This window comes from Sus scrofa, chromosome 18 (assembly GCF_000003025.6).
Source record: "Sus scrofa isolate TJ Tabasco breed Duroc chromosome 18, Sscrofa11.1, whole genome shotgun sequence".
Taxonomy (NCBI): Eukaryota; Metazoa; Chordata; class Mammalia; order Artiodactyla; family Suidae; genus Sus; species Sus scrofa.
The window spans coordinates 55783588-55811166 of NC_010460.4; the positions used below are offsets into that span (position 1 = coordinate 55783588).

At 61.8% G+C, this 27579-nt stretch overlaps 1 protein-coding gene across 1 annotated transcript in view; it reads left to right on the forward strand.

Annotated features, from left to right (window-relative positions):
* Nucleotides 72-27579, forward strand: part of SSPO (SCO-spondin) — a 55509-nt gene continuing 28001 nt past the window's right edge. The window contains exons 1-47 of the mRNA XM_021078747.1: nt 72-975; nt 2396-2554; nt 2936-3018; nt 3130-3309; nt 3580-3824; nt 3917-4016; nt 4615-4773; nt 4863-4942; nt 5383-5535; nt 5835-6006; nt 6193-6433; nt 6759-6903; nt 7726-7843; nt 8490-8665; nt 8749-8979; nt 9167-9332; nt 9567-9801; nt 10762-10951; nt 11137-11231; nt 11420-11676; nt 12005-12139; nt 13003-13199; nt 13310-13437; nt 13521-14110; nt 14227-14320; nt 14407-14576; nt 14759-14992; nt 15209-15430; nt 15875-16111; nt 16894-16985; nt 17072-17303; nt 17450-17602; nt 17715-17855; nt 17943-18125; nt 18215-18365; nt 18952-19105; nt 19226-19280; nt 20613-20717; nt 21027-21218; nt 21318-21427; nt 22297-22462; nt 22558-22696; nt 23208-23280; nt 24000-24057; nt 25552-25719; nt 26024-26167; nt 27289-27531. Coding sequence (XP_020934406.1) covers nt 932-975; nt 2396-2554; nt 2936-3018; nt 3130-3309; nt 3580-3824; nt 3917-4016; nt 4615-4773; nt 4863-4942; nt 5383-5535; nt 5835-6006; nt 6193-6433; nt 6759-6903; nt 7726-7843; nt 8490-8665; nt 8749-8979; nt 9167-9332; nt 9567-9801; nt 10762-10951; nt 11137-11231; nt 11420-11676; nt 12005-12139; nt 13003-13199; nt 13310-13437; nt 13521-14110; nt 14227-14320; nt 14407-14576; nt 14759-14992; nt 15209-15430; nt 15875-16111; nt 16894-16985; nt 17072-17303; nt 17450-17602; nt 17715-17855; nt 17943-18125; nt 18215-18365; nt 18952-19105; nt 19226-19280; nt 20613-20717; nt 21027-21218; nt 21318-21427; nt 22297-22462; nt 22558-22696; nt 23208-23280; nt 24000-24057; nt 25552-25719; nt 26024-26167; nt 27289-27531 — 7795 coding nt within the window. The 5' untranslated portion in view covers nt 72-931. The remainder of the gene's footprint in view (nt 976-2395; nt 2555-2935; nt 3019-3129; nt 3310-3579; nt 3825-3916; nt 4017-4614; nt 4774-4862; nt 4943-5382; nt 5536-5834; nt 6007-6192; nt 6434-6758; nt 6904-7725; nt 7844-8489; nt 8666-8748; nt 8980-9166; nt 9333-9566; nt 9802-10761; nt 10952-11136; nt 11232-11419; nt 11677-12004; nt 12140-13002; nt 13200-13309; nt 13438-13520; nt 14111-14226; nt 14321-14406; nt 14577-14758; nt 14993-15208; nt 15431-15874; nt 16112-16893; nt 16986-17071; nt 17304-17449; nt 17603-17714; nt 17856-17942; nt 18126-18214; nt 18366-18951; nt 19106-19225; nt 19281-20612; nt 20718-21026; nt 21219-21317; nt 21428-22296; nt 22463-22557; nt 22697-23207; nt 23281-23999; nt 24058-25551; nt 25720-26023; nt 26168-27288; nt 27532-27579) is intronic.

Genomic DNA, 27579 nt, shown 5'->3' on the forward strand with positions numbered 1-27579 from the left:
GCCGAGGGAGGAGCCAGGGGAAAGGTGGAGCGCGGGGCGGGGTGGGGGGCGGCGGGGAGTGGAGGGGAGAGGAGGGGGCGTGTTCAGGGGCGGGAGGCCGTGCCTGCGCTGCGGGCTCAGAATCGCGGGCGCCCGCCGGGAGTGTGTCTGCGCCGCGCTCCCGCGACGGGATCTAGTCTCCCGACTGTCGGTTGGTGGGGTCGGTCTGGGAAACTCCGGGCCAGCCCCTACTCTCCACCTGGATCCCCCCAGACCCGCACCCCCCCGCATCCTGATCGGAGAGCTCAAAGGAGACCAGTCGGGGCCCCAGTGCGCTCCAAGAACGGGCTCTTCCAAGTAGAAATTGGGATGGGGGCTTTGAACCAGGTCCCCTGGGAGAAGGCAGGGCTGGACGGGAGGCGGTGGGGAGTGAGGCAGGAGTGGAGCACGGTGACGACTCCAACTGCGGGGTCCCGGGGAGCCCGCCGGCGGGAGGAGAGAGTTCCCTGGAGGTGCTGGGGGAGGGGCGGGTCCCTCTGCCGCCCGGGAACCTCTGCCCTCAGGTGTCCCTGCCCCAGGGCTCTGATGCCCCTCTTCAAAACGCAGCGGGGGCACATCTGTATTTGTTGATGTTGAGGGTGAGAGGCTCGGCAAGGGAGGGTTCCTCGAAACCCACTGTGAACGGTTCTTCCACCTTCTGCCTGGCCTGCTCAGTAGCCCTCGGGAGGGTCCAGGAAGAAGAACACGGCACTGTGTGCACCTGTGTCTGTCCTTTTAAGACCTGCAGTGCGAGTGTAAATTGTGAGGTGCCTGGGGAGAGTGTCCAGGCGTGCGTGTGTGAGAGACTGGCAAGAGCAGAGTGTCTGACTCGGGACCCTTCTGAGGGCACCATCCTTCCCAAGGGACCCACTGCACCTTCTCTTGGCTCAGAACCAACGGTGGGACCAGAAGTATGGCTGGCGTGGCTGTGGTTCCTGGCAGCCCCCCACCCCACAGGTGGGGTCAGCATGTGGAATGCTTGGAGGGACCTGGGATCTGAGGCTCAGGCCACATTCCTGGCTGAGTGTCCTTGGAGCTGTAACCTGGAAGTAACCAGGGATGTAGCCAGGATTCCCTGGGGAGTGAGCCCTCTTCCAACCGGATGCTGGGATTAGCCCATCCTGTTGCTTCGCCCCCAGGGCTGGGAGCTGGCTCCAAGGTCCCTGGGCTTCCTGCCCCCACACTTCCTACCCCAGGCCCTCCTGCCTGAGGCTGGCTCTCATTCCCCTGCCTGGGCTTCCTGCTTCTGGACCCCAGCGACCCTGGGAGACTCAGGAGACTAGGGTGGACCCAGCCAGGCACACACAATCACCCTCAGTAAGGAGTTGGACGGCATCGAGAGAGGGCCCATGTCATGTCGTCCCCTTGTCCCCCCACAGTCCAACCACCCTGGACACCCTGGTCCTTCTGCTCACCGACTGTTTCTGGAGTGCCTGGTAGGAGGGGCGCAGGAAAGTAGAAAAGGAGATTTTAGGGCTGAAAGGCCATATCAGTCACTTGGCCGTGTGACTCTGAACCATCTTGTGGGGTCATGACACGCCCCCCCCCGAGAATCTAATAGAAGTTGTGGAACTGTTCTCAGAAAAACATGCACACACAGACTTTCAAAGCCCCTATCCCACCTGGAAGTCCTGGGAGGCCCCTGGGGGTTTTACTGGTAAAGAAATTGAGGCCCGGTTGCCCAGAATCCACATAAATTGGTGGTAGGGCCTGAGAGTGTGCAATATCAGCGGTCCAGAGTGTCTGGCGGTGGCCTGGGACACGTGTGCCACGCACCCCATCCTCCCCATCTCTCTCACACACACACGCGCGCACACATACACACACACACACACACACACTGCAGGAAGGAGGCTGTTTCCAGGGAGAGCTGGCCTCTGAGGGGATCGTATGATGTAAAGCCAGATCCAATCCAGTTCCTGGCAGCTGGTGCTCCAGGGCACGGGGCTGAGGTAAAGCCTCCCCAGCCCGGGGCTTCGCTGCCTGTCTCAGGCTGCCTGGGATGCGCTGAGACCAGGATGCAGTGACAGCAGTGTGGCCTCTCTGCTCACCTGCCCCAGCGTTGCCCCCACCAAAGGCTCACAGTCCCCCGAGGTGACCTGGGGGGGGCGCCATGCTGCTCCCTGCCCTCCTCTTTGGGATGGCATGGGCACTAGCTAACGGGTAAGCAGCCCACCCTGGGGCCCTCCGACCAAGATCCTTCTCCTGCCCCAGGATCAGGGCCCTCTGGGGCAGCGGGCCTCCCCTCCCCACCTTCTCTCTCCCAAGCTCAGCTTCCACCTGTCAACTAGCACTCTGCTGGGACTGGGGTGACAGGGTAGAGCCTCTGGGACAGAGGAGCTGGTGACTTCAGCAGTCTGTCCACATCCATGGGCAGGCGATGGTGCAAGCGGACAGAGACCATCTGGGTGGAGGAGGAAGTAACCCCCCGTCAGGAGGACCTGGTGCCCTGCACCAGCCTCTCCCATTACCAGCGCCGGGGCTGGCGGCTGGACCTGACCTGGAGTGGCCACGAGGGGCTCTGCCCCATCTACAAGTGAGTGACATGGAGCCTGGGCCGGCAGCAGAGCCTGAGAGAGCGGTGGGGGGACATCCTGGGAGTTGGGAAGGACTAAGCAGTGACCTGCAGAAGAGTGCATTTGGGAAGTAGGTCCTGGGCGGGCTCCAGAAGGACAGAGGGTGGGGGCGTGGACGAGTGGGCACTTCCATGGGCAGTGCAGGGCCAGTCATGATGCCCTACCCTTCATGCATCTTCCTGAGACCATTCTCGCTTTGCACGTGGGGAATGAAAACCAGAAGGGAAATGACATGGTGAAGCCACTCAGAGGGTAGGTGACCAGATCGAAGGTCCAGGCCATTCCCGGGACGGGGCTGCACACACTAACATCCTCTCCCTTCCCCTGCTCTCTGGACCCAGGCCCCCAGAAACCCGGCCTGCGGCATGGAACCGGACAGTGAGGGTTTGCTGCCCCGGCTGGGGGGGCCCCCACTGCACCCTGGGTAAGCACCCAGATTAGCCCAGACCCATGGCCTCCTGGAGGGAGCAGGCTGGGGAAGGAAGCTGGGTCTGGGCTGACTGTGTCTGCCCCCTTCTCTTTCTGCCCACCACAGCCCTTGCAGAAACCAGCCCTGAGGGCCACTGCTTTGCCACAGGGCTGTGCCAGCTGCGGGCAGGCTCAGCGAATGCCTCTGCAGGAAGCCTGGAGGAGTGCTGTGCCCAGCCCTGGGGACAAAGCTGGCAGGATGGCCGCTCCCAGGCGTGCCTCAGCTGCTCCAGCCACCAACTCCCAGGTGGGTCCTCAGACCTCAGCCTGCGGGACAGGCATGGCCCTGGCCATCCCCTGCTGCCCCCACAGACACTCTCGCTTAGAGTTCTTGAGCTCTGGGCCTCTCTGGAGCTCATGCCATGCCCTCTCCTCTCAGATGAGGCACCTCCCACCCCTGCCCACCAGAGGGACCTGCACTGTCCGCCTGCCTCTGACTTCGAGGAGCCCAGCATCCCCCCTCCCCCGCCATCCCCCTCCTTCCTGCTCAGAGACTGGGTCGGTGTGTCTCCCCCAGGCACTGTGCCCTCTCCAGCCCTCCTGCAGCCCCTGGCAGGGGCCGTGGCCCAACTCTGGAGCCAGCGCCAGCGTCCCTCAGCCACCTGCGCCACCTGGTCAGGCTTCCACTATCGCACCTTTGACAGACGCCACTACCACTTCCTGGGCCGCTGCACCTACCTGTTGGCGGGCGCTGCAGATTCCACTTGGGCTGTCCACCTCGAGCCCAGGGGGCACTGCCCCCAGCCTGGGCACTGCCAGCTGGTGAGGAGGGAGATGGGGACGGACGCAGGGAGGGAGCTGATGCAGGAGGAGGAGAGCCACTGACAACCTCTTCTACTCCGCATCTGGAGCAGGCCCGGGTGATGATGGGACCAGAGGAGGTGCTGGTCCGGGGCAGAAACGTCTCTGTAAATGGGCAGCTGTTACCTGATGGGGAGTCTCAGCTGCTCCCAGGTAAGAGCTCCATTCGCTCCTCTGAGACAGCCTGCCTATCCCCAGGGGACAGTTGGGTGGGTGCCTGCAGCCTCCCCTCCTCCCACTGCTGTTGGGAGGCAGCATCTGGAAATGAGAGAGCCCGTGAGGTGCCAGGAGGTCATGGACCTTGTCCCCCACCCCTGCAACCCACCCCCGCTAACCCCCTTGCCACACTTGTCTCCTGGGGCAAGTCCCTCTACCCAAGTCTCCTGAGCCTCAGTTTCCCCACCTGCCCCCCCTGAGTGCTCAGAGCAAGGCCTCGTGTGCTAATCGATGGGACGTGGGACGTGCTCCTACCAGAGTTTTGTCTTGCTTGGGGTCCACAGAGTGAGGTAGGGTGGGGTTTCCATCCGTGTGGGCATGCATGCATGTGTGGGCATGCTGTGTCTTGTAGTTTCCTTCCAGTTTACTCTCAAGAGAGCATCCATGGCGTTCATGAACTTCTCAGAGGTCTCTGATGGGAGAACAACGGCTTCTGCTTTACAGGATGTAGATGCAGAGCTCTCTGGAATAGCGGGATGTCCTTTCCCGGGCGTGGAAGGGGAAGGGATTGTGACCGCCCGCTTCTCCCGCCCAGGGCTGAGCCTGCAGTGGCAAGGGGACTGGCTGGTGCTGTCAGGGGGACTGGGGGTCGTTGTGCGGCTGGACGGGTCCAGTTCCGTCTCCATTTCCGTGGACCATGAGCTCCAGGGACAGACTCAAGGCCTCTGTGGGGTCTACAATGGCCAGCCTGAGGGTGAGTGGGGTGAAGCTTGGCTGCTGCTGCAGGAGGGGTGGGGAGACAGGGGACCCTGGATGCAACACCTCTGCCTCATCTTTCCCCAGATGACTTCTTGGAGCCTGGCAGGAGACTGGCTGGGTTAGCTGCCACCTTTGGGAATTCCTGGAGGCTCCCAGACTCAGAGGTGAGGCTGCGGTACTGGGTTCCCTTGATCCCTGCCTGCCCACAACACCAGACCTTTCTGACATCGCTAAACCTCTGTCCTGTCTCTTTCATCAAGCGACAGGGAGGGGCAGGCTAGGCTGAGGCATGTGAGGCACTGCCTGCAGACCCTGCTGCCTACATGCAGCGGCCCTCCAGGGAAGGCACTCACTGACCTGGCCACTAATGAGCTTTGGTTAACTAGCTCGTTCTCTAACCTCCTCCCACCTGTGGGTTGACAGTGACCCTGGCTACCCACACCCACCTGGGCTTGCCACTTTGCTGCACCCCCATCCCAGCCCCAGGATGTCTGGGCCGGGGGCCATGATGGCAGGGCCTTGAAGCAGCTGTGGTGGCCATTTTCCTGGGTCCTGGTTGATGTATCTCATCCCGGCCCCTTGGCCTGACTCCAATTGTCCCCAGCCTGGGTGTCTGGATGCAGTGGAGGCAGCCCAAGGCTGCGAGGACCCCCTGAGAGGCACAGAGGCGGGCATGGAGCCTGGCCAGCTTCAGGCTGAAGCCCAGGATGTGTGCCACCAGCTGCTGGACAGTCCATTCAGGGACTGCCATGTCCAGGTATGGGTGGGGGTGAAGGTGGCATCAGGCACTGGAGGGGTGGGAAGGGACAGGGCTAGGGAGGTGCCAAGGGGGGCACCTGGTCCTGGCACTAAATTGCTTTGGGCTGTCGGTCAGGGCACCTCCTCTCTGCCCTCAATTTTATCCCTGGGAAATGAGTTGGCTCCTATATATGATCTTCAAGTTCCCTCCGAGCACTCAGGAGTTTGGTCATAGAGCAGGGCATCCTGGAAGTGAGAGGAGGGAGGCGCTGGTGAGTAGGAGAAGGCTGGTTAGCTGAGGGCTGTCCTGTCTGGCAGGTGCCCCCTGCTGAGTACCACGAGGCCTGCCTCTTTGCCTACTGTGCTGCGGCCCCCGCGGGCAGCGGGCGGGAGGAGCGGCTGGAGGCCATCTGTGCCACCTTGGCCAACTATGCCCAGGACTGCGCGGCGCGGCGCGTCCTCCTGCGCTGGAGGAAGCCCGGCTTCTGCGGTAGGGCTCCTGCCTGTGACACAGGGAACAGACTCAGGGCCTTCATGTGGCTCCTACCCCCCCCCCCCCCCCCCGCCCAGCGCCCTCTCTGGGGGCTACCAGGGCCTCCTGGCCCTCCGGGGACAGCAGTGTCCGGAGTGGGTAGGGGAGCTCCTCGTTCCTCACGGCCTGCCCCTGTGCCCGCAGAGCGCCAGTGCCCGGGGGGCCAGCTGTACTCGGACTGCGCCTCGGCCTGCCCGCCCAGCTGCTCGGCAGTGGACGACGGAGGCGAGGGGTCCTGCGGGGAGGAGTGCGTGAGCGGCTGCGAGTGCCCGCCCGGCCTCTTCTGGGACGGCGCCGTCTGCGTGCCCGCCGCCCGCTGCCCCTGCTACCACCGACGCCGGCGTTACAACCCCGGTGACACCGTGCGCCAGCTGTGCAACCCGTGGTGGGTCCGCGGGCCTTGCTTTCGCTGGGGTTAGAGACCGCCTGGTCCCCTCCGACCCCTCCCTAATGCTGTCTCCTCCACCTGCCTACTTCCTGGGGCCTCCTTCACAAGTGACCTGAGATCCCTCAAGGCACAACTGATGGCCCCGCTTAAAAACCTACCCGGTGACCTCCCCCAGCTGACCGCCAGCCGAGAGGGCAGAGGGGAGGGCTGGCGGAGGGAGGGACCAGAGTGTTGAAGGACGGGAGGGCGAGGCTTGGTCCCCCCGCCCCCCCACCCCCTGGGGCCGATCTGGAGCGCGCCCCCCTGTGCCCTGTGCCCGCAGTGTGTGCCAAGACGGCCGCTGGCTCTGCGCGCAGGCGCCGTGCCCCGCCGAGTGCGCGGTGGGCGGGGACGGGCATTACCTCACCTTCGATGGGCGGAGCTTCTTCTTCCGCGGCGGCCCGGGTTGCGGCTCCAGGCTGGTGCAGGTGTGCAGAGCGCCCACTCCGGGAGCAGGCGCCTCGTGAGGGTGCTCTGGGGGAGAAGTGACTGTGAGGAAACCACTAAGTAAATAAACAAAAGGCACAGTCGTTCGGGGAAACGCTGCGAGGGAACCGCTGCTGGAGGGAAGATGGCAGCCGCGGCCCCATGCTTGCCCTTTGGGTTATCTCCTCCTTAGGTTCCCCTGAAAGTGCCCACATTGTTGTTGCCACCCCAGCCCAGGGGCACAAAGCAAAACCCGTCCGTCCTCACAGTCCTTTCTCACAGATGAGGCAGCTGGGCTTGTCACATGCCATTTCCTGCAAAACAACCCCAGGGGAAACGAGGGTCCACCTTCCTCCCCAGGCCTTCCCCCCCCCCCCCCGCCCCGGGAAAGTTAGGTGACTTCTCAAGTTCAGGCCCAGGCCACCTTCTTTCACGCATGGACAACAAATAGGCACTCGCACATGACACACTCATACGTGTGCACGTAAATTTAGCACACGTGCGTGCGCACAGGCACACATGGAGATGCGCTTACATCCCCACTGGAAGCAGAGAGCCGAGGTATGTTGCCCCAACATGCACACACACGAAACATGCACATACAAAAACCCACTGCACACACACATGCCAGCACTTGGCAAGGGTTAAGTCCCTGCTAGAGTCTGCCGGGCTGGCAGGCGGTCAGCACATATGCTAGGCGACAGCTGCCCCCAGGTGTGGGCTGTAGGTGTCCAGTAGAACAGGAGGAGGCAGAGGAGGCAGTGAACAGACTCTGTGCCTGGGGTCTGCCCCACCCCCATCCCACTCCTCACCGTCTGTCCCAGGACTTTGTGAAGAGGGAGCTGCTGATTGTTCTGGAGCATGGGGACTGCGACTCTGGGAACTGCCTCCGTGCCATCTCTGTCACCCTGGGGGACACCCACGTCCAGCTCAGGGACTCAGGTAGCCTCAGCTCTCAGAGTACCTACCTACCAGGCCTTCTGCTCCCGGCAGCCCTCTGGAGTGTGGCTCAGGCCCCAGGGGCTTCCTGTCACCCCACCTGGCAGACCTGGGCTCTGACCAACACCTTCAGTCCTCACTGCCCTGAGGATCCTGAGCCCAAAATCTCCCCCCAGACTCAGCTTCCCCCTCACTCTGCTGCCTCTGAAGCTGACAAAATCCTGTGGAGAGTTTCCAAGGCATCTTCTGCCCCAGCCTTGGGGGGAAATACAATTCGTATAGTTTTGAGGGATCTGAAGGCTCCGAAGGCATAACCAGGCCAGGTGGGCCCCTTGAGGCCTGGACAGTCAGGGCCCAGTCCCTCCATCTCTCTTCCCCTGCATCTGCTCCTGGCTCTCTCTGCGCAGCTCCTCCTGCACATTGCCTCCAAAGGCAAAGGCAAAGTGGGTACCAAGGGTCACGTGGGGGATGCTCAGGTGGGGTGGGTGACCTCCCAGGGGTCACTCTAGTTCCCCTTGCTCAGGGTGGGCAGCCCACCATGATACAAGCCCTCCTACCTCCTTCTCATGGTCCCATCCTGCAATGTGCCAGCCTCATCAGGCCAGCCTAGCCCCTTGGGGGTGGCCCCATCACAGGCCCCCTATTGCAGGAGCAGTACTGGTCGATGGGCAGGATGTGGGCCTGCCCTGGAGTGGTGCTGGGGGCCTCAGCATCACCCGTGCCTCGTCCACCTTCCTGCTGCTGCGCTGGCCTGGGGCCCACGTCCTCTGGGGCACATCGGACCCTGCAGCCTACATCACCCTGGATCCCCGCCATGCCCACCAGGTGTGCCAGGGGGTGGGTGAATGGCAGGGCAAGGCCGCAGCAGGCCTGGATTTGACTGTCCTGCTCCCACTCCTGTGGCCCAGGTGCAGGGTCTGTGTGGCACCTTCACCTGGAACCAGCAGGATGACTTCCTGACACCCACTGGAGATGTGGAGACCAGTGTTGCAGCCTTTGCTAGCAAGTTCCAAGTGGCAGGTGAGGGAAGGTGTCCTTCGGAGGAAGACAGCACCTCACTTTCCCCCTGCAGCACCCATGCTCAGAGCCGTGTTTTCGCGGAAGCAGCCTGCGCCATCCTGCATGGCCCAGCCTTCCAGGTAACCAGGTTGGGGGTGCACCCATAGGATGTGTCAGTATCAGCCCTGCCTTCCTCCTGGGCTATGGGGAGGGCCCTGCTCTGCGCTGTGGCAGGGCTACTGAGCACTGGGATGTGACAGTGGGGCCCAGAGAAGATGGGGAATCCTTGGGGGAGGAGCTAACCCATTCCCTCATCACCCCTCCAAGGAGTGCCATGGGCTAGTGGACAGGGAGCCATTCCACCTGCGCTGCTTGGCAGCTGTGTGCAGCTGTGCCCCCGGCAGAGACTGCCTGTGCCCTGTGCTCGCTGCCTATGCTCGGCGCTGTGCCCAGGAGGGTGCCCTGCCTTCCTGGAGAAACCAGAGCCTCTGCCGTGAGTCTGCTCAGCTGGCCAGCCCCACCTTTAGGCTCCTTCTTCCAACATCTAAGAGTGGCTCAGAGGAATCCCAAAGCTTTGCAGCAGGGGAGGGTTCCCAGAAGGACCTCTGATCTTGGCAGATTACTGGGTTTGCTTCCTTCTTTTGGAGACATAGGAGGCGTGGGGTCTGGAGGGGTGGGCAGAGCAGCAGTGGCTGTGCATCTGACCTGCATGCATCTCTGTGCCCAGCTGTCCTGTGTCCTGGTGGCCAGGAGTACCAGGAGTGTGCCCCAGCCTGCGGCCAGAACTGTGGGGAGCCAGAAGACTGTGGGGAGCTGGGCACCTGTGTGGCTGGTTGTAATTGCCCCCTGGGGCTGCTGTGGGACCCCGAGGGCCAGTGTGTGCCCCCTAGCTTGTGTCCCTGCCAGCTTGGGGACCATCGCTATGCCCCTGGCAGTGCCGTCAGGAAGGACTGCAACCACTGGTGAGAGCAGAGGCCTTTGCAGGGAGGCAAAGAGCTTGGGGTTGAAGAGGTGGAGCTTAGGGAAGAGGGGCAGGGCATGAAGCCCTGTGGGCTCCGGGCATGTGGCATAGGCACAATGAGGTGATAGAACGCTGATAACGTCCACACAGTTGTGGAGCACTTTAGGCCCATAAAGCACTTTTATGCACATTACCCTTAGTTAGTTAGTTAGTTGGTTGGGTAGCTGATTTTTGGCCATACCTGCAGCATATGGAGGTTCCCGGGCCAAGCTGCAATGCCAGATCCTTAACCCACTGTGCCAGGCAGGGATTGAACTGGTACTCTGAGCCACTGCAGTCAGACTCCCAATCCACTGGGCCACAGTGGGAATGAATGCCACATGACCTTATTTAATCTTAATTCTTACAAAAAGCTGGTAAAGTAGAAAGTGGAAGAATTGTTCCCATTTTGCAGTTGAGGAAACTGAGCCTCAGAGAGGCTAAAGGGCTTGCAGAGTCACGTAGCTTATTGATGATCAAGGGCCCGAACCCAGATCTCTGAGTTCCAGCTGAGTGCGGTCCGGAGGCTCTTCCGAGGGTTAGGAAGTAGTAGTGAGTTACAGACATACGGAGGCCACGTCGGAGTCCGGGGCCTGGTGGGTGAGGGGGAGACTTCAGTGAAATCCTTCTCCGACCTGTGCTGGGAATAGGGTTGTTCCATGTCTCTGCCCCTCCCCAGAGCCCAGAGAAAGGCTCCTACTGGAGCTGGGGCAGGAGAGGTGACAGTATCCATCCTAGATATGGCCAGGTACAGTCCCACTTCCCGTGGTTGTCACAGCTGGCATTGGGAGTGCGATGCTCAGGTCTCCAGTGTCAGATCTGGAATTTCTCTGGGATCCTGAGGCTTTCCCAGGTCTGATCAGGGGCTGGAAGGGGGTCCGGGTTTGAGCCTGGCCCTTAGCTCCTTCCCAACCTCCTGCAGTGTCTGCCGGGAGAGGGGACTCTGGAATTGCACTGCTCACCACTGTGCCCCTGAGCGGGCCTTCTGCCCTGGCGAGCTTGTCTATGTCCCTGGTGCCTGCCTCCTTACCTGTGACAACCCCCATGCCAACGGCTCCTGCCCACCAGGCAGCATGGGGGGCTGTGTCTGTCCCCCGGGCAACGTGCTGCTGGTGAGTCTGGGAGGAGCCTGCATGAGGCACCGTGAGGCCTTCCCTGACTGGTGCCCTGCCCTGCCCTGCCCCCAGGCTCTCTGGACCTGGGGGTGCACTGCCCTGCCCTCGGGCTCTCTGGACCTGGGGTGGGGGCGCATCAGGCAGTCCTCCAAAGAGCCTTTTTGTCTCTGGCTTTTGCCCAGGATGAGCGCTGCGTCCATCCCGAGCTCTGTCCCTGCCGTCACGGTGGCCAGTGGTACCCTCCCAATGCCACAATCCAGGAGGACTGCAACATGTGGTATGCCCAGCCCCATGACTTGTAACCCTGCAACCTGTGACTCCTGGCTTTGGGCTGGGGGGCTGGGAGGGGTGGGATGTCCAGGCTGGCCTGGACTAGGAGGGCCTCAGGATTTCTCCACCTGGCTGCCTCTCCGGATGCAGCCCCGGGTCCCTCTCTTCGTGATTCTCCTCTCCCCTTGCCCACAGTGTGTGCCAGGGCCGTCAGTGGCACTGCACAGGCCAGCGGTGTGATGGACGGTGCCAGGCATCAGGTGCCCCCCACTATGTGACATTTGATGGCCTGGCCTTCACCTTCCCTGGGGCCTGCGAGTACCTGCTGCTGCGAGAGGCCGACGGCCAGTTTACAGTCTCTGCCCAGAACCTGCCCTGCGGGGCCAGTGGCCTCACCTGCACCAAGGCGCTGACCGTGCGGCTGCAGAGCGCTGTTGTGCACATGCTCAGAGGTGACTGTTACAACGAAGGGGGACATTGCCAGGGAGGGGCGTCCCAGGTGACCCCACAACTCCACATGGGTAGCCGAGGCCTGGGGTTCCCCATGTCACCCCAAAGCTAGCCATCAGTGCACTGCAGCTGAGGCCGCTCTCTTGATTGGGAATCATAGTTCTGGAAGGCTCCAGGGAATGAAGGCCCAGAGAGGTCTAATGACTTGCCCCACATCACAGAGCTAGAGAAGCAAAGGAAAGATTGGAGGGGTGGCTGCAGGGGGCCCTCATGGGATCTTGGATCCTTTTTACCCCAAGGCCAAGCCCAAATATCTCTCTGCCTCCACAGGCCAGGCGGTGACAGTGAATGGGGTGAGTGTGACGCCTCCCAAGGTCTACACTGGCCCTGGGCTGAGCCTGCACCGAGCCGGCCTCTTTCTGCTGCTCACCACCCGCCTGGGCCTCACCCTTCTCTGGGATGGAGGTCAGCTCCCCACCCCCCTCCCTTGGCCATCTAACCTGTGCCCTGAGGCTTCCCCCAAGCTCTTCCCTCTCCATACACGTGGCCGGAGTCTCTACATTTTGTTTCTGTAATTATGTTTTGCTTCGTTATGAAAGCAGTACCTCCTGGGGTTCCCACTGGAGTTCAGTGGCATCTTGGGCTTGCTGGGACACAGGTTTGATCCCTGGCCTGACAGAGTGATTTAAGGATCCAGAGCTGCTGCAGCTGCAGCTTAGGTTGAGACTGTGGCTCAGATCTGATCCCTGGCTGGATATGCATATGGGTGCTGGCCCATATGCCACAGGGTGGCCAAAAAAAAAAAAAAAAAGAAAAAAGAAAAAGAGAGAGAGAGAGAGAAAAGAATGCAATACCTCCTTATCAAAGAAACATTTAAAAAATGCCAAGTTTTAGAGAGAAGAAATAAAAAGAAATTTAACATTCCACCACCCAAACCCAAGCAGCTGGCGATTTAGAAATAACCATTACTGAGAAATCAAAATAACTCCAGTGTGAGCCTCCAGCCACTGAGGCCTCTGGGTCTTGTGGGGGGGGGGGGGCTGTGATTGGAGCCTGGAACCTGTACCCCCAACCTGGCTTTAGTCAGGAAAGTAGGCTCCCACTTCTTGCTCTCTGCCCCCCAAAAGTAGGTCTCTTCGGTCAACAGCAATCATCCACCCCCCAAAAGAGGGAGCCAATGGCCCCTTTTGGGTGGTGGCACCTTCCAGGGGTGGTCACACTGGCCCACCCAGTCATAGCCTCAGACTTCTCCCAGCCCCCGGCCCTAAAGAAGGGCTGGATCATGTCTCCACAATGCTCGCCTGCCCCCGCCTCCTCCCTCTGTCCAGGCACCCGGGTCCTGGTACAGCTGTCCCCCCAGTTCCATGGCCGGGTGGCTGGGCTGTGTGGAGACTTTGATGGAGACGCCAGCAATGACCTTCGGAGCCGCCAGGGAGTCCTGGAGCCCACGGCCGAACTGGCTGCCCACTCATGGCGCCTCAATCCTCTCTGCCCTGAGCCAGGGGACCTGCCGTACCCCTGCACTGTGAGGATGGGCAGGAAGTAGGGAGGGGACAGTGGCAGAAACCTGGGATGGGGGTTCCAGAGGCTGGGTGCTGTGACAAGTCTGGCTGATCCACGGTGCTGTGCCCACAGGTGAATGCCCACCGGGCCGGCTGGGCCCGTGCCCGCTGTGGGGTGTTGCTGCAGCCCCTCTTTGCCCAGTGCCATGCGGAGGTGCCCCCACAGCGACACTATGAGTGGTGTGTGTATGACACCTGCGGGTGAGAGGAGCAGGCCTGGGGATGGGGTGGACGTGGGAGTGGGGGGTGGGAGGGGGTGTGGGGGCTGAAGATCCCTTCTGCAGCTGTGATGCAGGCGGCGACTGTGAGTGTCTCTGCTCCGCCATTGCCACCTATGCCGACGAGTGTGCCCGGCATGGGCTCCATGTGCGCTGGCGCAGCCAGGAACTCTGCCGTGAGTGTGCCCGGCCCTTGGTCCCTGGAATCCAATCCCTCCACTCGCTCAGCTCCCTCAAGGACACCTCTCCCGGCCTGAGAGCCATTCACTCGCTCAAGGGCAGATACACGTGGAATGTCCCATGCGCTAGACACCTTCCTATGGACCAGACTTGCCCAAATCCCTGCTCTGTGGAACTTGCTTGTTGCACACAGCCTTGGGAGGGGCCCAGCAAGAGGCCACATGCACCCCCGTGCCCTCCTCAGGTGTCACCTTCGGTTGGCTCGCCTGCTGCTGTTGCATCCTGGTGCCCTGGCAGTGACCCAAGCCTCTCCCCTCTCCACCCAGCTCTGCAGTGTGAAGGGGGTCAGGTGTATGAGGCTTGTGGCCCCACGTGTCCCCCCACCTGTCACGACCGCGGTCTGGAGCCTGGGTGGCACTGCCAAGCTGTGGCCTGTGTGGAGGGCTGTTTCTGCCCAGAGGGGACTCTATTGCATGGTGGGTGGGTAGGGTCAGGGTGTCTGGGCGGAGGGGGGAGGCACCTGGGATGGGAAAGGTTCACAAGGCCATGGTGACAGGTCTGTCGTTAAGGGCCCTGCCCTCTGTGATCTCAGGAGGAGTCTGTCTGGAGCCAGCGTCCTGCCCCTGCGAGTGGGGCGGCAGCTTCTTCCCACCGGGCACTGTGCTGCAGAAGGACTGTGGCAACTGGTGCGTGGGGGGCCTCAGGAGGAGCCCTGTGCTCTGGGCTGGCGGAGCCCAGCACTGCGGCTGATCCCAGGACACTGTGTCCACAGCACGTGCCAGGAAAGTCAATGGCTTTGTGGGGAGGATGGTAGCCACTGTGAGGAGCTGGTGCCTGGCTGTGCAGAGGGAGAGGTGCCATGCCAGGAGAGCGGGCACTGTGTGCCACACAGCTGGCTTTGTGACAACCAGGATGACTGCGGTGACGGCTCAGACGAGGCGGGTGAGTGTCCTAGCCGACATACGGCAGTGGCGGAGTGTGCATCCCAGGGCAGCTTCCCAAGCAGCTGCTCCCATCGCCAGCATCTATGACCTGTGGTCAGGCGTGTTTCTGGTTCCTGGGGTTGGGGGCTTCTTGGGGACCTTTTGCCAGCATCCTGAGCCTGCCTATCTTCCCCATGCCAGGCTGTGCCACCCCAGGCTGTGGGGAGGGGCAGATGTCTTGCAGCTCTGGCCACTGCCTGCCCCTGGCCCTGCTCTGTGATGGACGGGATGACTGTGAGGATGGGATGGATGAGCAGGGCTGCCCATGCCCCCCAGACTCACTGCCCTGTGCTGATGGGCGCTGCCTGCCCCTGGCCCTGCTCTGCGATGGGCATCCGGACTGTCCAGATGCTGCTGACGAGGAGTCTTGTCTGGGTTGGTCTTCCCTACCCCAGGCTCCAGTCCACCAGGAAATCCCTTCCCTCAAGCCCCATCTCATGAGCCCCCACCTGCCCACCTCCCCTTCTGCACCCATCCTTCACCCATCCCCAGCTGAGGAGTGGGCACCTGTGCCTGTGTGTGAGTGAGGGCGCCCCAGACGGGGAGGAGAAGGGGTGGTGCATTGGGACCGGTGCCTTCCTCTGGCTATAGGGCAAGTCAGCTGCACCCCTGGGGAGGTGTCCTGCGTCGATGGCGCCTGCGTGGGGGCCCTCCGGCTGTGTGACGGAATCTGGGACTGCCCAAACGGAGCCGACGAGGGGCCTGGGCACTGCCCCCTCCCCTCTCTGCCCATGCCGCCTGCTGGCACCTTGCCTGGCCTTTCCACTGCCTCCCAGGGGACTCCACCAACTCCCCCTGCCAGGGTCAGCCCTGGTGAGTCTCCCGGAGGAAAAGAGGATGAGAATATTGGAGTCTGGAGGCCTGGCCGGGGGGGGGGGGGGGGTGCGGTGGTCAGCGGCCCAGGGGGAAGCCTTGGGGCAGATGTTGGGGTGGGAAGAGGCAGGGCACAGACCCAACCTTCTGGAGTCACCAGAAAGAACTAAGAGAGGAGCATTTGCGGGGAGCTGAAAGAATTCGAATCTTATTCTCAGAAGTTCAAGGCCCCCTCTAAACTGAGCGGAGTCTAATGGGATTTCTTGGATGAGGGGAGAGCTTTGGGAAAACTAGCAGGGCAGCAACAAGCGGGAGCAACTGGACTTGGGGGGAGGGGCAGGGGGCGGGCCAGTCTTAGGTGGGGGGCGGGAGGGGCTCGGAGCAGGAGCCGAGCCGGCGCTGGTGGAAGGCCAGCCCGGGGGTCTACCGCGGATGCCCCTGCAGCGCCGCCCTGCGGCCCCTTGGACATCGCGTGCGGCAGCGGCGAGTGCGCGCCCCGGGGCTGGCGCTGCGACGGCGAGGAGGACTGCGCCGACGGCAGCGACGAGCACGGCTGCGGCTGGCCCTGCGCGCCGCCCCACGCGCCCTGCGCCCGCGGCCCGCTCTGCGTGGCACCTGCGCAGCTGTGCGACGGCGTCCCGCACTGCCCCGACGGCTGGGACGAGAGCCCTGGCGCCTGCGGTGAGAGCCCAGCCGGCGCTTCCCACCCATACCTGGGGGACTTTCGGCCCCTGCGGCTCGGGGTGGCACGGCCGCTAGAGAGTGCCTTGATGTCTGGGGACATTCAAGCCTGAGCGAGTTTTGTGCTCCTCGGATCTTTTCCACTGAGCTCTTTGGAAACTTGTGCCCGCCCCCCCCCCCCCGCCCCCAGCCCTGGGGAGAGAAGAAAGGGCTTTTGTCTCTGCCCACTTTGCGGAGGAGGTGGGCAGCATGGCTCTGCCCCGGGGTGAGCCCGTTTGGAGGGCTCCCCCGAAGCTTCTCCCCACCAGACCTGGGGTTCCCTCTGTGTCCCTGCAAGTTAGACCTCCCATCCTGGCTGCTTGGTGGAGGGGGGGCCTGCCTACAGGCCCCATCACCTCCCCTATGGCCTGCTCCTCCTGGACCTCTCCCAAAGGTGTCTCTGAACCAGAATGGGTCCCCTGTGGGCTCTGCCTCACACCCCCTCCCTCCATGCCTTTGACTCCCCTGACCTTTCCGTAGGGGGAGGGTGGGTGGGAGGGGAGCACAAGGGGACCTATCTCCCCACTGCAGGCTCCACCCAGCTGCCCCCCTGTGGCAGCCTCTTCTCCTGTGGTTCTGCTCCCCAGCTGTGCCTGAACCCTGAGCAGCTCTGCGATGGGGTCCGCGACTGTCCCCAGGGTGAAGATGAGCTAGGCTGTGGTAGGCACCCTGTCCCCCGATGGAGGCAGGGCTGGATGGGAGCCTGGGAGGTGCCCACCTTTTTCCTCTCCTTTTACCCTCAGAGGGGCTGCCAGCCCCAGGAGGCCCCAATGGGACTGGAGTTCCCTGCTCAGAATACTCCTGCCCGGATGGCCTCTGCATCGGTTTCCAGCAGGTGAGGTGGACAGCGGGTGGTACAGGAGGCGGGGCCATTGTGACCCCAAAGCAGAAGGAGCCCTGACCCCAAGTCCCCCCGCCCAGGTGTGCAACGGGCAGCCTGACTGTGAATTGGCAGGGGAGGTGGGGTCCTCACCGGAAGAGCAGGGCTGTGGAGCCTGGGGCCCCTGGAGCCCATGGGGGCCATGCAGCCAGACCTGTGGGCCTGGGGTACAGGCCCGGAGCCGCCGCTGCTCCCCTCCCAGCCTCCCAGTGCTGCAGCACTGCCTGGGTCCCGAGCATCAGACTCAGGCCTGCTTCACTGCCGCCTGCCCAGGTCAGGGGCCTGGGGCACCCGGGAGGGCTGGCGGGATGGGCAGAGGCTGGAGGGAGCTGGGCAGAGGAAGGCACTGCCCTCCCCGCCCCGCCCCCCAACCGTCTCAGGTCCCTCTGCACCTCATACCCTGCCCTTCCTCCTCACAGTGGATGCAGAATGGACTTCCTGGTCCCCCTGGTCCCCGTGCTCTGAGCCATGCAGGGGCACCAGGACCCGGCAGCGACAGTGCCACCCACCCCAGAACGGGGGCCGGACCTGTGCCATGCTGCCCGGGGACCCTCACGGCACCCACCAGACTGGTGAGTGGAGGGAAGGAGGACACAAAAGAGGGAGTGCGGAGGGGCTGCTGGTGGGTGGCTTGTCCCCTCAGGGGATCCGCCCTTGATGGCCTGCCTTTCGGCTTTCTCTCAGGGCCCTGCCCTCAGGATGGCTGCCCCAATGTCACCTGCTCCAGGGAGCTGGTGTTCCATCCCTGTGCCCCTTGCCCTTTGACTTGTGATGACATCTCTGGTCAGGCCGTGTGCCCCCCTGACCCACCCTGCAGCAGCCCAGGTAAAGGGGCGCAGTGTGGGGTGGGGGTGGGCATGTCTCCTGAGGCCAAGTCCTCTGGAGAGAAGCCTCATCCAGGGCCTTCCCTAGGCTGCTGGTGCCCTACAGGGCAGGTGCTGGATGACAAAGGGCGGTGCGTGTGGCCTGGGCAGTGCCCCTGCCTGGTGGACGGCATCCACTACCCACCAGGGCAGCGCATCAAGGCCGACTGCCAGCTCTGCATCTGCCAAGATGGGCGGCCCCGGCGCTGCCGGCCCAACCTGGACTGTGCCGGTGAGGCTCTGTCCTTGGCCCTTCCCCAGGGGGTGTCTGGTCTCCTCCCCACCACCCGCCTCTGGCCCTGACTCTTGGCCCTTCTGCAGTGAACTGTGGCTGGTCACTCTGGTCCCCCTGGGCTGAGTGCCTGGGTCCCTGCGGGAGCCTGAGCATTCAGTGGTCCTTCCGAAGCCCCAACAACCCCCGCCTCTCTGGCCGAGGCCACCAGTGCCGGGGCATCCACCGCAAGGCCCGCAGGTACTTGTACCCAGCCTGGGGGCCTGCAGGATCTTGACCTCACCTCTAACTCCCGGTTGAGAAGCTGCCTCTGTGCCCTTTCTCACTCCCGGTGCCTCCATGGGCACCCTGGGCCCCACTCGGTGCCCCTCTTAGTCTAAACACCAGGACTCCCAGCACAGCTTTGGGGACCCCTGGCCTTCTTGTGCGTCAGTTGATGTCCTGGAGGTCCAAAAGGGGGCTGTGGCAAGTGCGCAGCCCAGGAGTGGGGATGGTCTGTGGTTTGCACCCCATGCCTCTGGATGTACCTAGGGAGAGGCCTGTAGGGGGAGCAGCCGTATCTGCCCTCCCAGCCCCCCACCCCAGGACCAGTTCAATGGCCAGGGGTCTTGGCACAGATGTCCTCTTGGGCCAGTCGCAGTTTTTCAGGTGAAGGGGTGGGGTTGGAATAATAGGGTGGCATGGTGTCCCCATTGGCGCCAGACTTCCTGGGTTTGATCGCTAAAAATTCCAAGTCCCAGGAAACCACCCCCTCTGGGCACACCTGGAGGGGTTGGTGGCCCAGGTGAGCACACTCACCAGGTGAGGGGTGGCCCTACCTTCCCAGGTGCCAGACGAGGCCCTGTGGGGGCTGTGAGCAGCACGGCCAGGTCCACCGTGTTGGGGAGCGCTGGCGAGGGGGCCCCTGCAAGGTCTGCCAGTGTCTGCACAATGGCACGGCCCACTGCTCCCCCTACTGCCCGCTGGGCAGCTGCCCCCAGGTGAGCGGCAGGGGCGTGGCGTGGTGGGTAGAGGCTAGGGCTGCAGGAGGCTGATGGAGTGGTTTGCGGGCAGGGCACATGGCCAGTTCTGTGCGCCTAGCCTAAGTCTTGTGTCCCCAGGACTGGGTTCTGGTGGAAGGAGTGGGAGAGTCGTGTTGCCACTGCGCCCCTCCTGGTGAGTGGGTCTGGGGGCTGGAGGATGGCGAGGACTCAGAGGGAGTCAGAGGAGGCCGCAGAGAGTCAAGTGGGACACTGGCTACCCCAGCCTTGGGGTGGAGTGAGCCTCATCCTGGCTTCTGGGGAAGGAAGGGGCCCTCGGGGTGGGGGCAGGAGTCAGAGCTTGTCTGTGCTCTCCCTCGGCCAGGGCTCAGTCTCTGCCCACCTCCTCTGACCTTTCTGAGGGTTTACCTCCCAGTGAGGTCCCCCTCGAAGGCACTTTCTTTTCTCTGGTTCTGCTGGGTCAGATCTGGTACCTTCCCTGTTCCCCTAAGAGCAACCAGAACAAAGTTGGACTTTTAAGAGCATCTTTACTTGGAAACTGAGTTATAAATAAAACAGAAAAATACAAAGTTCCCACTGTGGCTCAGCTGGTTAAGAACCCCACTAGTGTCCATGAGTTTGATCCCTGGCCTTGGTCAGTGAGTTAAGGATCCAGATTGCCGTGAGCTGCAGTGTAGGTTGCAGATGAGGCTTGGATCTGGTTTGCTGTGGCTATGGCGTAGGCCTGTATCTGCAGCTCCCATTTGACCCCTAGCCTGGGAACTTCCCTATGCTGCAGATGCAGCCCTAAAAAGAAAAGAAAAGAAGGAAAGAAAGGAAGGAAGGAAGGAGGGAGGGAGGGAGGGAGAAAAGGAAAGAAGAAAGAAAAGGAGAAAGAAAGAAAAAAGGAAAGTTTCAAAAATTGATGTACTTCTTGAAGTTCCTTTGGTGGCTCAGCGACAAAGATTTGCACTGTCTGCTTGGGTGGCTTGGGTCACAGCTGTGGCTCAGGTTCTTCCTGGGAACTTCTGCACACCAGGAGCATGGCCAAAAATAATCAACGCACTTTGGCTCCAGATTCTGTGTCTTAGGAGTGTACCCATAGGCTTCCGAGGTTAGGAGAGCCTCCATACACAGTTGTACAGGTGGTTCACTGCACAAATTGTATGGCTAGAGGGGGCTTGGACTTTAGCTTGGAGGGCTGCTTCCAACCAGAGATGCTCTTTTCTGGTGCCTGCAAAGGTGCCTTATTAGCGACAGCAGCCCTGGATTAGGAACTTCGGCCACTCGGTCCTGACCCTGAAGTGGCTTGGGATTGGCAGCGTTACTCTCTGCTCTCTGAATAGTCACTGGAAGTGAAAACTCCCACTTCACTCCAAGGGGAGGAGGTTGGCCTTTCCCAGCAGGGGGTGAGGTGGGGCTGTTCCCAAAGCTCCTGGGAAGTCCTAGGAGAGAAAGTGCTCCAAGAGGTGGAGAGAGGTCTGGGAGCTGGGCCAGAGTGGGCATGAGCCTGAGTCTCCCCACACAGGAGTGAACTGGACGGTCCAGCCCATGGCCACTCCCGGCCCCACTCCAGCCCCCAGCCCCCAGATCGGACCCTCTCTGATCACCTATGTTCTGCCTCCCCCTGGCGGTAAGGGCCATGTGCTCTTGTAGGTCAGAGGGGGAATATAGCCCAGGGGTGGTCCAACCTGGGAGGGGAGGCTCGCCGGGCTGTCCTCTTGCCTCCCATGGGGAGGCGGCCTTCCTAAGGGTCTGGAAGTCATCCCAGCCTAAGCTGCCTCTCCACGTCTGCCCCTGGGACCAGCCTTCCGTCCCTGTGGGTCCCACAAAGTCACCTGCATGGGCCCTTTCAAATCCCCCAGCCCCTCCTGTGGCTTCCTTACAGGGCAGGCTCCTGCCACGCCCTGTCTGACTTCAGGCCCCTCTCTTGTGCACCCAGACTCCTGCTATTCTCGCCTGGACCTGACCCGGCTCCCCAAGGGGAGCCTACAGGCTTCACCCCAGCTGCTGGACCAGCCCACAGGGGAGCCTGGCCAGCAGACCTGGAGCCCTGCAGAGGCTGGTGACCTTCTGCGCCACATGCAGGCCCCCTATTTGCAGCTGGACCTGCTTCGGCCCCGGAACCTCACTGGTCAGTGGGGAGGGGGCGGGGGCCTGAGAAGGAGGTAGTGGTGGAGAAAGGAGGGCTGGGGTGGCGCTGGCTCATTTAGCTCTGACCCCCCCACTCCAGGCATCATGGTGCAGGGGGCGGGATCCTCAGACTTGCTCCAGTTCAGCAGTGATGGTCTACACTGGCACAGCTATCGTGACCTCCTGCCTGCCATTCAGCCGCCCCTCAAGGTACCACCCGCCCGGGCCCCATGGGCTAGAGTCCCACCAGACCCCTTTGTGGGGCCCATGATCTTTGTCCCTTAGGGGCTTCTAGTCTCCCGAGGGACCTTTCCTGCTTTGGAGGCTTGTCTGGCACCTGTTGGTAGCAGGGACAGTGTTCTGTGGAGCAGAGGGCTTGGGGACCACAGTCAAAGGGGCGTCAGAAACAATTGAAGCGGCTCGGATGCAGGGCAGTGGGGGACGCGAAAGGGTGGAGGGAGGGGCAGGGCTACAGCAAGGTCTTTGTGGGCTTGGGGGTATGGAGAGCGGTGGGGCATGGCCCTGCCCTTGTGGGATTTGCATTGCCCCCGGGGAGACAAGCCTCCTGAAATAGGTCAGTCTACACATGGTTACTCTTGTTTTATTTTACTTTTTGCTTTTCAGTGCCGCACACATGCCTGTGGAAGTTCCCAGGCTAGGGTTCCAATCAGAGCTGCAGCTGCCTGCCTATACCACAGCCACAGACAACGTGGCATCCCAGCCGCCACAGCTCACAGCAACGCTAGATTGTTATCCCACTGAGCGAGGCCAGGGATTGAACCTGTGTCCTCATGGATACTAGTCAGGTTCTTAACCCACTGAGCCACAATGGGAACTCCGTGTTTGCTCTTAGATACTGGCCTGGCCCTGGGGACACAGCCTTGGGCACCCTGACCCTGGGGGATCAGGACCAGATCCCCTGAGCTTTATGCTGGAAAAGCACAGGCTCTGGGAAGGCCAGGTCCATGCCATGAAGGTTGGGAGATGGGCAGGGGCTCCCCCCAAAAGGCAGCGTCGCGGGGAAGCCTGAGCCGAAGGCAGGCTCCAGCCTCCGCGAGCAGGCACCGCTGTTCCCACAGCTTTTCCCTGGGACCCGGGATGACGTGGCCCCCACCGTGTGGCTATTTGGCCGGATGGTGCAGGCTCGGCACGTCCGTGTGTGGTCCCTCGACGTCACTCGCGGCCCCGAAAGTGATGTCAACCACAGCATCCCCCTGCAGGTGGAGCTGCTCGGTTGTGAGCCAGGTACAGGCTGGGCTGGGGGAGGAAGGGGCAGAGTGGAAAGGAGGGACAGGCAGGAGCCCTCAGCCCTCCCCTCCACCTGTGTCCCCCACCACCAGCACCTGCCTGCCCAGGGGCTGGGCACCGCTGTGCCAGTGGCTCGTGTGTCCTGAGAGGGACCCTGTGTGATGGTGTGGAAGATTGCGAGGATGGCTCCGATGAGGAGGGCTGTGTGCCCCCGCCCACGGGCACTGCCAGGTATGGGGTGCCTGCTGCCCAGCTTGGCCTTGGAGGGTCAGCCTGGTGGGAGGCGCCCTGTACCACCTTCACCCTGAGTACCCGTGGGGCCATGAGCTGAGTTGCTGCAGCCGGGCGCCTTCGGCAGCCCCTTCTCACCACGCAGACCCAGGACTCTATGCCATCTTCCTGGAGGTCAGTGGTTCTCGAAGCGTGGTCCCTGGACCAGCAGCATCAGTATCCCCTGGAAGTTGCTAGCAATGCAGATTCTCTGGCCCTGGCCCAGACAGGCTGAGGCAGAGGCTGTGGGGGTGGGGCCCAGCCATCTGGTTAACAAACCTTTTAGCAGATTCTAACTCTCAGAGCTGCCGTGGAGGGTATCCCCTTGTCTAGTCTTTGCAGGCAGAGCCCCTCAAGTCCCCCCGCCCTGGTCCTGCCCCCACCCACCCACCCACCCAAAGATGGCCCCCTGCCTGGATGGGGCTGTGAAGCCAGGAGGCCCTGGATCCACCTTGGTTATCTTTGTTCTCAGAGTCCAGTCCACAGCCCGGACCCCGGCCCTTTACCACACCCAGCCTGGATGGCTGCACCCCCAGCCCATGGAGGTGAGTGGGGAGACATGGGCTGGCAGGTGGGGTGCAGGGCCCAGGGAGCCCCAGCATCTCGGAGTCTCTGCAGGCCAGGCCGGCCCCCTTTCTGCACGCGGTCAGCCTGCATCGCCTCCCTGTGTGTCCCTGGTGGAGCTCTCTCAGTCAGGCCTTCAGCCTTGAGCCTTGCGGGGGGTGGGGGGGTGGGGGGGTGGAGTGTCCAGCCTGGTGCTGGCCTGGGGCCATGGGGACAGCCAGAAGTGCGGGGAGCACAAGGCAGGTGCCTGGCCTGAAGGAGTTTGGACGATGGGAGAGGCCTAGGCCCCACAGGGCAGGCACCAGGACATCGGGTGCTCAGGGATAGGAAAATCCCCAGAGGCTTCCTGGAAGAGGTTTGGAGAATGGGGGGCATCTGCAATGTAGTGAGCACTGGAGAACGGAGGGGAGAGTGACCACAGCATTCAGGCACAGTTGTGTGTCCTGGGGGGTGACGGGGGGTTGGGACAAAAGCCAAAGTGGACCACAAGGAGAACAGCCCCCAAGCTCCTGGTGCCAGGGGGTCCTGAGCCCTGAGCTGTCGCTGAGGCAGCAGGCTCCACACCCCAGCTCTGCCCTGCACCAGGGGGCGGGGGCAGGGTTGTGGGACCCCAGTGCATCCCCGTGGGACCAAGAGACCCACGCCCAGACACCAGGTGGCCTCCCAGCTGCGTGGGCAGCTGAGCCCCCTCCCTCCACAGGGTCTGGCAGAGACTGAGCGCTGGCATCCCAGGCAGGGGTCACCCCCGCCCCCCACAGGTATGTGCCCCAACTCCAGGCCCCCTTCCCAGCCCCCACCCTGCCTGTTCTTCCCAAGCAAGGGGCTGTTAGTCAGAATTAGTCTTCTGACCCTCTCTCGTCCCTCACCCGAGTGGGGTCAGCTCGGGGAGGGAGACACGGGTGCCGTGGACACCTTGGCCAGATCCTGCCCCTGCCCACCACCCTGGATTCCAGGGTTCGAGGCTCCTGGCCGGTCCCCAGGGCTGAGCCTGCGCCCTGCAGTGTGGCTGCCTCCCCAGAGCCCTGGCTCGCCTCCCCGGGCTGTGGGGTGGCGCCTGGCCCCCCATGCCCTCTGCTCACCTCTTCCCACAGCAGGCACCCCTTGCTGTGGTGTTCACCAGTCACCAGCAGCAAATGTTTCTAAGTGGGTGCAGGAAGCCAGGGTCACTAAGTGAGCACGTCCCTAAATAGGACAAGGAGGGGGCTCCCTGTGGCTGTGTGCCAGCCCCCAGGCTGCCCGGTCCTTCATCTGCCCCTGAGCCCCAGGACAGCCATCTCCACAGAGGCGGCCGGCAAGTGAAGGGTGTGTCCTGGCGCCGAACTTCTCCCTTGGGATGTGGTGGCCCGTCTCAGGTCCCCTCTGTGAGACCCGGAGCTTGGAGACCACCTGTGTGGTCCCTTCCCGCACGTTCTGAGGAAGCTGCTGGGGCCAGGCTAACACGCTGCTCTGTCTTTTGTAAAATGCACATGAAGCCATTTGTACCCTCGCTCTGGTCTGTGACACGCAGACTCACGTGGTCACACAGCGACATCTAGTCTCATTCGAAGTCTGGTTCTAGAAAAAAGGTTGCCTTTTTCAACGCGAACCTCTTGTCCGAAAAATGAGAAGCTCAGCCCCTCTTTCACTGTGGTGGCCAGGAGGCTCGCAGCTGACTCGCTGTACAGCTGCAGCCACAGGCCCATCCGGGTCTGTCCTGGCACTTGCTCCTTCCAATGCTGTGTGTTTTCTGTACTTTTTCTCCCTAAACGTCTTAGTTTATAGTGAATTTGACTTGGAAGTGGCCATGTGTATCTTCCTGAGGGCAGAGTATGAATCTCAGGCAAAACGAAGCTTTTCTTCTCCTTTCAGTGAAAACCACTCTTGAGCCCCTGGGACGACTGAATCCCATTTCCTTTTTTTTTTTCTTTTTACAACCGCACCTGTGGCAAATGGATCCTGGGCTAGGGGTCGAATCGGAGCTGCAGCTGCTGGCCTGCACCTACACTGCAGCTCACAGCAATGCCAGATCCTTAATCCATTGAGTGAAGTCAGGGATTGAACCCACAGTCTCATGGACACTGTGTTGGTTCTTAACTCGCTAAATCACGGTGGGAACTCCCCATTTCCTTTTTGACCTAAAGCCCCTCCAAGGTGGGGTGTAGGCTGTCCTCACCTGCACCCCCCAGAGCCTGAGAAACCCTGTGGAGCCCATGTGGGCCTCACCTCGGGGAAGGGGATCTGACAGGCCTCCCCCCCAACCCCTGCACCCACAGGAAAGTGGCCAGCAAGTCTTGTGTCCGCGTCTCCCCCAAGTCCTGAGGACTTTGTGCAGACCGCACCTGCCACCCCCACGTCCCGGCCTGAGGTGACAACCCCGAGACCCGAAATGGCAGCCGTGACGGTGCTTCCCCCACACCCAACGATGTCTGTGGCCCGTGATGGTAAGATTCCACGGCCTTCTGCCTGTCAGCCTGTGCGTCCCTACAACTTCCCTTTGGGGGATGGAGGCCCTGGGAGGTCGGCTGCCCTGTTCCAGGTCACACAGCTTGAGGTCACAGATCTGGTGGGACGAGGCCTAGGGCCCAAGCCTCCTGGCACAGTTCCCTGCTTTTCTGTTCCCAAGAGAGGCAGGAAGTGAGGGCGCACCTGATGCCAGGAGGGGGCTTGGGGGCTGGGAGGTGACTGAAGGAGGAAGACGAAGGGCGGGGACGGTGCCTGGTCAGCTGGCTGTGGTGGTGCCTGCAGGACACAGCATCGCCCCAGCGCCCTTCCCACCCATGCGGTGCCGCCTGGGCCAGGTGCCCTGCAAGGTGCTGGGCTGCATGGAGCAAGAGCAGCTGTGTGACGGGAAGGAGGACTGTCTGGATGGCTCTGACGAGAGGTCCTGCGGTGAGCGCCCTGGAGGGTCTGGGGTCACATGGGTGCAGTGGAAAGAGGGCTTTGGGTTTAGGGCGTCCCTGCCCCCCATTTCTAGCAGTATTGGAAGGTCCTGAGCTTGAGGCAGCAGGGAATGGAAAGAAACTGAGTGGGTGAAAGCAACCAGGAATGTGCGTGACTTTGGGGATGGTGAAGAGGGGAATGGGGGAGTTCTTGGGCCTCAGCCTGTTTTATAAAACCTGTCTGGCCTTTGAGGATACTCATTTACCCACCCATTCATCCATGCATCCATGCATCCATCCACCCACCCATCCATGTATCCATTCAGCAATCCTTCCATCCATCCATTCAGCAATCCTTCCATCCATCCATCCATCCAGCAATCCATCCCCCCATCCATCCATTCAGCAATCCTTCCATCCATCCATCCATTCAGCAATCCTTCCATCCATCCATCCATTCAGCAATCCTTCCATCCATCCATCCATTCAGCAATCCATCCATCCATTCATCTGTCCCTCCATCCCTCCATCCATCCATCCATTCAGCAATCCTTCCATCCATCCATCCATTCAGCAATCCTTCCATCCATTCATCCATCCATTCAGCAATCCATCCATCCATCCATCCATTCAGCAATCCATCCATCCATCCATCCATTCAGCAATCCATCCATCCATCCATCCATTCAGCAATCCTTCCATCCATCCATCCATTCAGCAATCCTTCCATCCATCCATCCATTCAGCAATCCTTCCATCCTTTCATCTGTCCCTCCCTCCCTCCATCCATCCTTTTGAACATCATTATGCTCAAAGCCTCGTCTTCCAGTTGAGAGAAAAGGACTCAAGTGTTAACCAGTTGCAGGAAGGGGCCACCCCAGGGGGTCCTCATCAGGAAGGGGTACCTGGGGACCTAAACTGTTTTTCTAGACGCTCTGGACTGTCTCTGGACCCTCCAAGAGCTGTCGACAAACAGAGAGACTGTGTGAGATGTGTGTAGACCAAAGCCCCCATGATCACACCCACACAGAGGCAAGGGAAGCCGGCACTGGGCGCGGAAGGCACCAGGAAGACAGGGAGGCCAGAGGCTTGGTCAGCAGGTTCTGTTCTTGGCACGACCTGAGGTTGAAGGGCTCAGTTTATCATTCAGCTGGAATCACGTGTGTGACCCTGTTCCCCCACCTCCGCCTGCAGCATGGGCAGGGGGCACTGTGCCCTTTACAGTGCCCACCACGGCCCTACCTGGGCTGCCGGCCTCCAGAGCCCTCTGCTCCCCGAGCCAGCTGAGCTGCGGCAGTGGGGAGTGCCTGCCCGCCGAGCGGCGCTGTGACCTGCAGCCCGACTGCCAGGACGGCTCAGATGAAGACGGCTGTGGTAGGTGCCCGGCCGTGGTGCACCTTGCGGGCCCTGCTTCCACGTGGG